We start from the raw sequence: 13008 nt of genomic DNA, 5'->3' as shown, positions 1-13008 counted from the left end.
AAGTGATTGCAGTACCAGTTTTGGCCACAATCTTACATGCACTTCCTGTAAAACCATGCCAGCATACAGTTATTAAAGGAACCGGTTTTTGCCGGTTTTGAATCCATTCAGCCGATCTCTGGCAGTAGCACTTTTAGCATTGCTTAGCATACATCATTGAATCATATAGGTCCATTAGCATCGCTCTCAAAAATGACCAAAGACTTTATTTTTTCAAAGATAATATTTTTCCTAATTAAAACTTGACTAATCTGTAGTTGTATTGTGTACTAAGACCAATGGAAAATTAAAAGTTTCGATTTATATACCGATATAGATTGGACCTTTTTTCTCATTCCTGCGTAAGAATAATGGAACTTTGCGGTCGTACCCATGGGTGCAGTGGCGCGATGATATTACGCAGCGCCTGAAAGTAGTCCTCAGATAGGTAACTTTCAATACGACCAGCACTAAGTTTGTGTCGTTGCACTAAGTTTGTGTCGTTGCAACCTGCAAATTATGTAGTGGATTTACTGTGCGATTAACCATATGGTTCTGTGTGTCCTAAAGAACTGTGATAGTGAGTCGAAGGTGTATACTACTACCATCATGTTTCACAGAATACCAACGAAAATCAAGTAATGAAAGAATCATGAAAGAATTCAAACAAGAAACTGCGTGTTTGCTCAAATGGGACCAGATGACTATTTGGAAAACATGGATAGTGTTACCACGGTACGGCATCTAAAGGATATGGCTAGACAGGGCCAAGTGTATCACCCACTTGGCTGTAAGTATAACAATATTATTATTTGTTTAGCTTGAACGACCAGATTTAAAAGCACTGCTGTTGTCTTTAGCTAACCTGTGAACGAAATCACTAAATGTGGTGGTTTTGCGCGGCCATTTGGTTTATACAGTATATAATGTAAGTAGTTTTATTTTTAGCATTCTGGTGAGGTAGTGTATAGTTTGATTAATAGAATGTTTAATTGCCGGTATTGTTTATCTACAGTTTCTATGGTACAAAATACTACGTTAGTGATGTTACGTTCTGTGCCGAGGCGTCTCATGCATTGAAAATTATTTGGCGGCCACCAAAAAAAATGTTTGTCCCATCAAAGCCTTATTTTATCAGTTTTTTGTGATTTATGATTGAGATGACTGGGCACATGTTAACTGAGTGGCAGAGAGAAACAACGGAGCGTGCACTCTCTCTGTCTTCATAATAAGCAGTCTTAGCATATTTCATTCACATATTACGTTAGTCAAAATCAAAAGGTCGGCAGACCGAATCCATGTCAGACCATTTTTCCTTGAATATTGACTCTTCTCTGACTCACCAGTTTGAATCTGCTCTCCTCGTCCCTTCTGCCTCAGTCTGTTCAGCCAGACTTTCTCTTTCACATTTCAAAAGCTTGTCTTCAGTGTAACTGTTATTCCTGTTCAAATAGATACGGTTCGGGATCTGCACCAAGTAAATATCTTCTGAATCATCTCTCACAAACGTCTCCATGGTTACAATGCACGCTCTCTGAGCATGTTGACAGAAGTTTGCCTATTAGGCGCTGTGTAATATCATTGCGCCGCTGCCCCCATGACGGCTGCAAAGTTCCCACGCCGGAATGAGAAAGTAGTTCCTAGATATAACGGTCTAAAAAAATAGAAACTTTTCATTTTTCGTTGGTCTTAGTACATGATGTAACTATAGAAGAGTCAAGTTTTAAATAGGAAAAATATTGAAAGTCTTTGGTCATTTTTTTGATCACTGATGCTAATGGACCTATATGATTCAATGATCTATGCTAAAAGTGCTACCGCCAGGTACAGAGATCGGCTGAATGGATTCAAAAATGGTAAAACTCAACTGTTTAACTCTAAGGGACATGGAAAATGAGCCTATTTTCAAAAAAAAAGTGAGGTGTTCCTTTAAATGCTTTTTGATAGACCACACATTCTCATTTAATGCACTGATGAATTGTCACCGATTCGGACACTGTATCTCTGCAAAGCTTGGGCATATTCACACCACACTTTGTATGTTTAATTGTTACCTCACACTGACCACACCTCAATTTAGTAAAACTATTGGTCAAATGCCATAAGAAATTAAATCAAAAGCGATTTTATGCCTAAAAGTAGATATTTAACTGGACTAAAATCATACAAAAATGTCTTTAATTACTCATTGTTGTAGTTGGTCTGATGCTCTCAGCCATGCTTGCTTAACTTATTGTGCCTTTTTTGAGCTTGGCCCCATTAATTGCTGCTTGCAGGTACATTTTTTAATTAAAATTGTTTGATTATCATCATAATGTGGTCTTATTTTTGATTAAATCAAAATACTGTAAGGCCGCCCAAATCGTCCCAATGGAGGCTAACGATCGGCGGGTGAAGGTCGCTGCGCGTTCGGTCTTTTCAGCGGGGCATAAAGGATTTTATTTCCAATTCCTCGTTATCTGACTCCATTTAATTATAATTTAGAATTTGGGTTAGAATGCCAATTGGTTATTTGGTCATTCATATTTAATAGTTTAACTACACATTTAATTATTCCGTTTAACCCTTTGTTGAAATTATACCCAACCTGAATAATTCCAGAACAAGTCAGAATCAATCAAAGTGTAACAATTTATTTACAGTCAGGTAAATGTATAAAGCCAATTACATAGTCAATTCAAAGGTAATCCATATATAACATCAAATAGTCTGAAGTAAAGAATGAAATATATACCTGACTTCTGAAAACTACATAATGCTGGCTATCTTGAGACATCCAACATTACGGGCTGACCGGTTTAAAGTGTCAAGCCCTGAGCTCTTTGCAACATTTCCTTAAATACCCAGAAACAAATGTAGAAACTCTTTCAAATGTAAACACGAGTTCACAATGGGAATTTGCATTGATCAAGACTTGTATTGATGCAAAGTAGGGATGGGACGAAATATCGTTTGACAAAATATCGCGATACAAAACGTGACGAAACGCATCGAGGTCGAAAAAAATGGATCGCGAAATAAAGATAGATGGCACTGCTGCATGATTTGCGTAGTAAATAAATCATTTAGTGTATTATATGTGTGTGTGTGTGTGTGTGTGTATGGGGCAGACATAAAACACAGCGCGCATTTTCTGTTTGATCTGAGGCATAGCCCGTAACGTTAGTTGGAAAAAGTGAGAGCAGTCAGACAAAGGATGTAGCAGCAAACATTAATAGGGAAAGAAAATGGTTGACATTAGCATTAATATTCTAAACCAAAAATGCAGTTATTGCCTACATAAACTACCATATTTTCTGTTTAACTTTTATTAGACTCCAGAAAGAAAAGGGCGTTTTTTCACTGAGCACATTCTCTGCAGTCTGAGCGCGATGCACTGCAGCTCACTCTCGCTCATGTCTGAGGTAATCATTAACACCATCACCCCGCTTACAGTACACGTGTTTTATTGAACTAAATACAGTACAATCGGCTAAAACGAATAACGTTACACAGGTTACTTTCCTGAACAAGCGCGCTCCCGAGTCGTCCGTGTTCTTCACACTGTCCACGTGAATCGCGGACCAGTTCGGCGCGCACACGCAAAATACCGGCAGTTCAATAGGGAATGCGGATCTCTTAAAGGGGCCGCACTATATTCCTACTCGTGTAATATGGACCTCCTCCAGGTATGGTGTGGTTCTGGTTCGCTCACTGGTACACATTAACAATTTTTCATACGAACTTTGCCCTGTTCTGAATTAAACTGCCAGTGTAAAAACTCCCTTTATATTGTTAAAATGAGAGAAATCATTACTTACTCATTATTTTTAAGTTTAGGCTTAAGAGACATGGACAATTTCTTAGATAAACATATTTTTGACCTTTGATATGTCTAGTCTTCATGCTGTATTAATTATTATTGAATAAGTATGGTTTCACTAATAATAAATGTACATTTGCATAAAGCATGCATATTTGTCCATACCTATGTTGATTAGAGTATAAAAAACTTAATTTAAACTTAATTTAAGATACATTTACAAGTACATTACTTAGGTGGTAAAAAAAACAATCACAGATTTGGAAAGAAAAAAAAAATATTTTGATATCGTATCGTGACGTATCGTATCGTAACCCTGGCATATCGAGGTGAATCGTATCGTGAGTTTAAGTGTATCGTCCCATCCCTAATGCAAAGGCCAAATGGCTGAAAGCCACACCCACCAAACTAAGACAAGATATCTTTAAACTCTTAAAACATTGATTATCTTTTGGTTAACTTCTGTGAGGATGAGATCTTTGTACCAGTCGCACTGAAACATTTCAAATGATATCAAACACATAATACTGTATCGTGTGGATTGACATTGTAATATAGAGATTTTGTGTGTATTTTCAGGTGATCTCAGCATGAGAGGGGGAAGGAATTGGGGGAGACGGGGTATATAGGGAAAGATGTAGATTAGCTGATACTGAGGTGAGACTTGCGTCTCCAGTGGTGTGTGAGGGACAGTTCAGATGTTAATTTCCTTTATTTTCTCAGAGAGTCCTTGTTCTTCATTCAGACATTTCGGCATATACTAGTTTTTTCAGTCTTACAATACCATTTGTTTATTTATTTGTGTCACCTAAATAACACATTTACATGACTTTGAGTGACTCTAGACTAACTCTCTATTTGCTCTTTCAGCATTTACAACAGACAGCCTCTTGTTAGTAATGCCATGAATGAAAAGCGTAGAAGCTCCAGCCCACCTCTTTTCCTCCAGGCCTGTAATTACATTAATTCATAACAACATTTCTTGTTTTTACTGTCCTTTTTTACACTCAACCAGCTTGTCTGGGTTTGGCATCTGCTTCTTTTAGTGTTAATTCTGGCCAATTAAGTGGCACCATGTCAGACAGGGACAAAAATGCTGTATCATTTAACCCAGGCATAAGATTTGACTGCTTCAGCGAACAACATAGCTCTACTTTGTACATGTTTCACATGAAAATAATTGCAATAGCAATACGTATACACATCACATCATGTTAAACAACATACTTGCTTAAGTACATTTTATTTATTACTTTATACATAGTAATTTGTTTTGAAATCATACCCTTACATGGACACTGCAATGTAATTAATGTGACCAAATGCTTAATGTGACCTTGCTTAAACCCTTTAAGGTATTTAACATATTAAACAAACCAGATATTGGAGTAGACATATTCATGGAAACCATCTTTCCTGGAGCTGGTGGATTTTGCAATTTAGCATTTGCCATTTAGCGTTTGGTTGCTTTAATGAAAGTTATTGAGCAGTGGGATTCATTAGACAAATGATTAGATTTGATACACCCTGTCTCTCTCTCAGAAGGAGAGGCTTATCGCAGTTAAGTGGCCTGGAAATTTAGAGCTGCGGCTATCTTTCTATTTATAGAGCGAGAGAGAGAACGCAGAATTGAACCCAGTTGATTAGCATGTGATTGACGTACATCTCAAGTCAACCGGCAGTTCTTTCACTCAGATTAAAGTTTATTACATATCAAGTTAATAAAATGGTTAACAGATCGGAACATCCACACATGCTATCGTAGACTGACACACACTCATGCAGGAGCAGGCGACTGTGATCATTTCACTGGTAGTGTAGAAGAGGTCTTGACATCTACTTCATATAATGAATGCAGGCACAGACACACAAAAACACACTTATTAGTGTATAATTCTGTAATATCATTTGAAAAATAACATATTCAACATAAATTTGAGGCAGTGCAATAAGTACCGTAATATATGCTTAAAATTATATTGCTACCTTTTTAAATATTTTTTTAACTATATTACAGAACATGTGTGTGTGTGTGTGTGTGTGTGTGTGTGTGTGTGTGTGTGTGTGTGCCTGTTTATGTGGTTTATAAGGTGGGTAAAACTACATGGGTATTACACTGGTATTACACCATAAACGTGGTTTATGAGGATATTTCAAATTATATATTTCAAATTTAAAATATTTAAAATAGCTTTAAAAACATACTAAATGATGTTTTCTTGAGAAAGTAAAAATGCAGAATGTTTCATGTGATGGGTAGGTTTAGGGGCAGTGTAGGGGGATAGAAAATACAGTTTGTACAGTATAAAAACCATTACTCCAATGGAGAGTCCCTGTAAACCACATAGACCAACGTGCGTGCGTGCGTGTTATTTTTGTTCACCCGGCATGAAATTTTTTTAACTGTGCACAATAAGAGCTCAACAAATACCAGATGTGCACGAATATTGCTGGATATTGTAAATAAGGACTTTTTTCTATATATACATGCGTTTATTTTATAGCCATTTCTCCAGTTTTGTCACGACATTACATTATAACCTGTTATTCTTATTATTATTAATAATGAAAACAGTTGTGCTGAATAATGTTTTTTGGAAAAAGTTATACTTTTTTTACAGCATTTTTAGAAATCTTTTGTTAGATTATAAATGCCTTTACTGTCACTTTTAATCAACTTAATGCTTTCTTGCTATTGATTTCTTTAAAAAAAAAAAAAAATCGGACAAGCTATTGAATAATATTGTGTTATTTTAAGAAGTTGTCAAAATAAAACAAAACAAAAACATGGCAATTTATTGGCACTTCTTTGTAAGCTTTAAAACTCTCGTTATACCTTTATCAATCTTTTTTTGTCATTATACAATTATGTATGTTCTTTTTACATCTCTTTTTTGAGCGTTTGATTGTTGGCCACGGTTGTGTCATTTAACTGTGAATGAATGAAAGATTCTGCAAAACAGGACTGAAGTCCTTATTCATTCACATCTGATTTATATTGAACAGGAATTAAAGACTCACGCTCATTATACAGTGTCTGTTTTTTTATTTGTTGAGCTATTATTATGCACAGTCGAAAAGTTTTGTGCCGGGTGAATTACCCATTCTCCTTTCATCCTTTTTAAGAGTCAAAGGAGCTTTTGAAGCTGATAAGAATGGAGCGGTGTGATAGTATCTCAGCATCCGAGAAGAAATACACACTGCTGTATGCTAACATGCATATACACACACACACACTTCAGGCCCTTCTCCTCGGGAACAATGGTCCTTCTGTCAAGAGCTCGCCGTGGCAGTTTGCCTCAGTCGGCTGCCGGTTGATGGTCAGGGACTGTCACTGAGAGCTTGGCGAGTGTTTCTCCCATGATGCCATTTGCCAGTATGTGTAAGGGCCTGTTTCCAATATGCCAAGCATGTCCGGGCATGCGGCAGGGTTAGAGAGGTCCAGCGAGCCCACTCCTGGTACTTTGTAAACACACTTGTGCGAGTCCGTTGAGTGATTCGTAATGTAAGACACGCGTGGACCTAATAAAAGGCTGTGAAGACATCCTGTTCTTTTGAAGTTGATCCTTCAGGACGTGTCAAAGGGATTGCACAGATGTCACTTATTTTATACATTTTTATAAATATGTATACGTAAAGACAGTTTCATTTTATGTGGCAATTTTTGTCTTCCCTCTTGGGCTTAAAAATGGAACTGAAAGGCTTTTTTAGAAATTACAAATCCATCAGTGTTTTTGCATTGTGTAATATTTTGTTTACAAATATGACAACTATAATATAATTTTCAATATATACATATATAAAAATATTTGTGAATATCATTTTTATGAAAAAAATTATTATAGATTGATTGATATGCAAATCTACTTTCAGAAAAAAAAGGTACAGTGCTGTCACTGGGGGAGTACCCTAAGGTAAAAAAGTGAAAAGGTACATCTTACCTTACTCACCCCGATATGGTACATATTAGTACCTTAAAAAGTACATATCCGTACTTTAAGAGTGCAAATTAGTATTCTTAAAGGTACATATTAGTACCTTTACGGTTTTGTACCTTAGGGTACCGCACCAATGACAGTACATTAACATATATATATATGTTAATGTACTTATAGTTTTGATATTATAATGGTGACATTTTCTGAGTTTAGCTTTATTTTTTATGTTCATATCTTCTTATGTGAAACATCTGGCTTCTTCCCCAAACTTACTGTTCTGTGGAGTCGGTTGTTTCTACCCACATTCAGCAAATATTTTCTGTGAGCCCCATATTTTGAAATCTTTCATGCAGTATGACCAACTTTTCCATCTAATATCCATAAAATCCTGTTTTCCATGAAATGTCGCCCCTACGCATTTCATAAAGTTCACAAACAGTTATTACAATGAGATTTCTCTGGACTCACATATCAAAAACATTTAAATATGAAGCATCACTGATGAGATGTGCATCTCTTCTCCTGAATTTATTACATGCCAAATCCCATTTACACAAGTGTTTAATTGTGGCATATGCAGCAGAGGCATCCATTTGTTTGTGTGTGTGTGTGTGTGTGTGTGTGTGTGTGTGTGTGTGTGTGTGTGTGTGTGTGTGTGTGTGTGTGTGTGTGTGTGTGTGTGTGTGTGTGTGTGTGTGTGTGTGTGTGTGTGTGTGTGTGTGTGTGTGTGTGTGTGTGTGTGTGTGTGTGTGTGTGTGTGTGTGTGTGTGTGTGTGTGTAACCACAGTCAGTAGCACTGAGGTGATAATATTCTAATGACTGTTCTTCTGGCTTGATCAACAGTAAAAACCACTCACAGAATTTCACATTTCCTGATTAAAAATGCAGTATAATTGTTTATATTTAGATTAAAAGGTTTTGAGTCTTGCTCAGGAGAAAAGAGTGTCAATGAAAGCTTTATATAGATCAATTGACCTTTCACTATGCCCCACCTTAAAAATTTAACTGAAAAAAAGACACACAAAAAAGTGGTTTTCATTTGCATTACATGCCATCTCCAGTTAAAGGAATAGTTCACCCAAAATATACAATTATCCCATGATTTACTCAACCTCAAGCCAGTATTATTAAAAAATAGAATTGCTATTCCAAGCTTTATCATGGCAGTGAATGGAGGTCCTGATTTTGAAGTCCAAAAAGTGCATCCATCCATCATAAAAGTAATCCATAAAAGGTTAATAAAGGCCTTTTGAAGCAAATTGATGGACTTTTGTAAGAAAAATATCCATATTTAAAACTTTATAAACTTAACTATCTTCCCCCAGACCGCTTATGCAAGTCGCCAAAAGAGTAATACAATGTGTGACTTTGGATGTAGAAATGGCGTAAGCTTTGACGCCTCTCACGGTTCAAACAAATAGAGCTGGGCAACAAACTGAAGCTTCTCCTACTTTTAAAAAACTCTAGTTTTAGACTTCTAATTAATGACCGTTTTTTCGTTTTGCTCTGTTCTCTGCACTTCCGTGTTTGTCAATACATAAAGCATCAGGTCAGGGGTTAATCATTCTTAAATTAATGCGTTCAACCGTCTGTCTGTTATTATAAGCTAGATATTTTACTTTATTTAGTTTTAAATATGGATATTTTTCTCACACAAATGCATCGCTTTCCTTCAGAAGACCTTTATTAACCCCTGGAGCTATGTGGAGCACTTTTATGATGGATGGATGCACCTTTTTGGGCTTCAAAATCTCAACCTCCATTCAATGCCGTTATAAAGATGGGAAAAGCCAGGATATTTTTTTAAATATAATTTCAATTGTGTTCATTTAAAAGAAGAAGAATTTCATATACGCCTAGGATGACTTCAGGGTGAGTAAATGGGGTAATTTTCTATTTTTTTTTTTCTTTTCTTTTTTTGTGAACTATCCCTTTAAAGATTTACTTCAGCATGAATGAAACCCTAGGTGTGTACAAATAGACAGCTCATGCTCACATTGTTGCTTATATTGATTTATGTAATTCAGAGTAACACAAAATTGCACAACCACCCTTTTTTGCACTCCTTGCTCTTTTGATAAACACACATTCATACACCCAATGCTTTTAAACTAGCAACTACAATGCTGAAGGACTTATACATGTGATTGTATATGTTTTTAGTGTGTCTGGTGTGGTCACCACGTGTAATGCATTGTATTAATTTAGGTAGTGTACAATATCACATGATGAATCAGTTTCCTGTTGAACAGAATGTTCTGCTCTTACTCGGTTCCCACTGGTCATTCAACTCACGTCAAAGAATATTTCATCTATCTGTTCTCCCTCTTCAAGCTCATTTCCGAAAAGGAAAAAGATCTTTGAATGTGTGCTGAGATCACATTCATACACGAAAACACCACGCATCTGAATAGGAATGTGTCATAGACATCTATTGATTTTATATAATGTAACTTAATTATAACTATACCCATAAATGTTACCTTTTTGCATTTTCAGAACAAAAAAGTGTTTGCTTTATATATCATTGTTTTTTCGATTGATGGAAATGCAATCAATAATCAATTATTTAAACCTAACCTCAAAAGAAAACTTTTTAATTTATTTATTTATTTTGTATTTTGTTTATTTATTTAATTTTATCATATTTAATTTTATATATTTCATGCATGCAGGTATTGTGATCCAGGATGTTAGATGACTTTTATGGATTTATGTCTAATCAACAATCAAATTATTTGTGTTCATGAGATGAAAATTAAGGTCTCTCTCTCTCTCTCTCTCTCTCTCTCTCTCTCTCTCTCTCTCTCTCTCTCTCTCTCTCTCTCTCTCTCTCTCTCTCTCTCTCTCTCTCTCTCTCTCTCTCTCTCTCTCTCTCTCACACAGTGTTAAGTATAGGAGAAGGGGGCTTCTGGGAAGGCACTGTAAAAGGAAGAACTGGTTGGTTTCCTGCAGACTGCGTGGAGGAAGTACAGATGAGACAGTTTGATCCTCGACTTGGTAAGTGATGCACAAATATACATTTGCATACAACTAGGGCTGGGCAATATGTTCAATATTTATAATATATTTTATTCTGTTGGCAATATAAAATTAACAGACACTATTGTAGTGTGATGATTTTAACATGTTATTGGCCTTGATAACTTTGCCAGTATACCAGTTTTTTTCACTCGCACCTTGTTTGATTCATTTCTGTGAATTGTCCCTTCCTTCGAATCAGCTTAAAGTACGATTCACAATCAGAAATGTTCCCTATGTGCCGCCAAATTGCTTTAAAGTATTATGCTTTTCCGGATATTACCTTTCATGCAATGTGTAATGTAGCTGTCTGTGAATGTAAACAAATAAAGTGCCGAAAGTACACGATAAATAAATAAAGAATCGACTCTGAACATAAACGAGTCGTCAGAATCCCACTTCCGCTATGGCTACGCATCCCTGGGTAACACATTTGCCTAATTATCCGCCTATTTTCTAAATTGTCCGCCCGCGAACAACTTGACCGGCTCCTTCAACACTGTAGCTAGCTGCTAGTTCCTGTTGTGTACATGTCGAGAAGACGCTGTTTTCTGCTCTGCAAAAGCAAATTCTCTTTGTAAACACTTCCAAAGGACGAGGATGTGAAGAGTCAGTTAAAATTACAACAGCGATGAAACCTCTTTTGATGATTGCTTCTCAAATCTCTGTGAGGTCTTAAAAGGATAGTTTACCCAAAAATGAAAATGTGATGTTTATCTGCTTACCCCTAGGGCATCCAAGATGTAGGTGTGTTTATTTCTTCAGTAGAACAAAAATGAAGATTTTTTTAACTCCAACCGATGCTCGTATAATGCCCTGGGGGTGAGCAGATAAACATCAAATTTTCATTTTTGGGTGAACTTTCCCTTCAATGGGATTAACAAAATGCGTATCCATTAAAGATGGGACATTACCTACTTTATTTGGACCAACTGGCTCCCCAGAATCACAGCCTGTAAGCATGATTAATTATTGATGTATATATTTTCTACCGGATGTTCAAAATATATCATTTTGTGTTTTACATTGTGTAGGTCTCAGGCATTATATGCTTAGGATGTTTGAATTTAGGGTACAGGGAGACTTTATATATAAACATGGTGTATTGTTAGGCAATACTCTCAGTAAAGTCATATAATTTCCTAGTTATTCAATAGAATGTGTTATCTTACTATGGAAAACCAGTATGACGTCATGAGCAGTTATCCAGTTCTCTATTAAGATCAGTGAGTTCTTCCAGTGTTTCATCATTGGACTCACACTCTAGTAAAACCAACACCATTGTTACTGGCTTTGCAGTGTGTACAATTAGTGAGCTTTAGGAAGCTTCCAGAGCTGAAATTCAGTTATGATAATAGGCATTAGACCAGGTTGGTAGACCAATCACAATAGACTGGGTCATCTGACCAATCAGAGCAGAGCATGTTCAGAGAGGACAGATTTGATTGTCGTTTGATAATCATTGGCTGTGTTTATAGCACAACTTTGGCTTCAATTGGACTGAATTCATTCCGATTGATGAATCTGAATGTAGTGCTTACATGAACACTGAACAAAGTGATCACGTTTATGTCACAAGCTTCAAATCGATTTTTTTGACATGCGCATACTTCACAAATATGCAAAGTTTCCTGTTAGTTGACCTTAATAACCATTTTCATACATTGGTTCTTTATTTGGTTTAAACAGCAGACTTAATATGTATCCATTTCTGGTCATAATTTGAAGACAATGAGCATATGAATGAAAAAATGGCTCATCCCGCACCTGTCTGTGGATGAGATTCCGAAACCAGGACTGGTGGGACATTGTCCACTTCACAAATGTTGAGTGAAAGGGTAATTTTAGAATGACGAGACACTCATTTATATGACGGCATTACGCTATTTCTATGTCACTGCATATGCGCTGTCCTTTGAGTTTTGGTTTTCAATCCGATCATGTGTTACATGTTCTCTGTATATCAGATTAGAAAAGGAATAAAGCACCCCTTTCAATCGTATTGAAATTTCATTCGTATCAAGCTCAATCGGCCTGATTAAGGTGTTTACATGAGGGCTTTACAGTCCCATTGAGGGGTCAATCTGATCACTCATGGTTTATTTTTTTGCATGTATGTGGTGATGTGCAATGTATATTATGACAAAATGAAAGTGATTTTGACCTTTGATACATGTAAGATACCTCTAAAGCAAAATTAGGAACCTTTAAAATAGCATAATTTAAAAAGAAAATGTACTGCATGCATCTAGTTGCTCCAAAAATATT

At 36.2% G+C, this 13008-nt stretch overlaps 1 protein-coding gene across 6 annotated transcripts in view; it reads left to right on the top strand.

Annotated features, from left to right (window-relative positions):
- Window positions 1–13008, top strand: part of shank3a (SH3 and multiple ankyrin repeat domains 3a) — a 462280-nt gene that overhangs the window by 388265 nt on the left and 61007 nt on the right. For all 6 annotated transcript variants that reach the window (XM_067420066.1, XM_067420065.1, XM_067420067.1 and 3 more), the window contains one exon: window positions 10606–10719. In XM_067420066.1, the coding sequence (XP_067276167.1) occupies window positions 10606–10719 (114 nt within the window). The remainder of the gene's footprint in view (window positions 1–10605; window positions 10720–13008) is intronic.

Source organism: Pseudorasbora parva, chromosome 16 (assembly GCF_024679245.1).
Source record: "Pseudorasbora parva isolate DD20220531a chromosome 16, ASM2467924v1, whole genome shotgun sequence".
NCBI lineage: Eukaryota > Metazoa > Chordata > Actinopteri > Cypriniformes > Gobionidae > Pseudorasbora > Pseudorasbora parva.
This window is presented reverse-complemented; position numbering and strand designations above follow the sequence as displayed.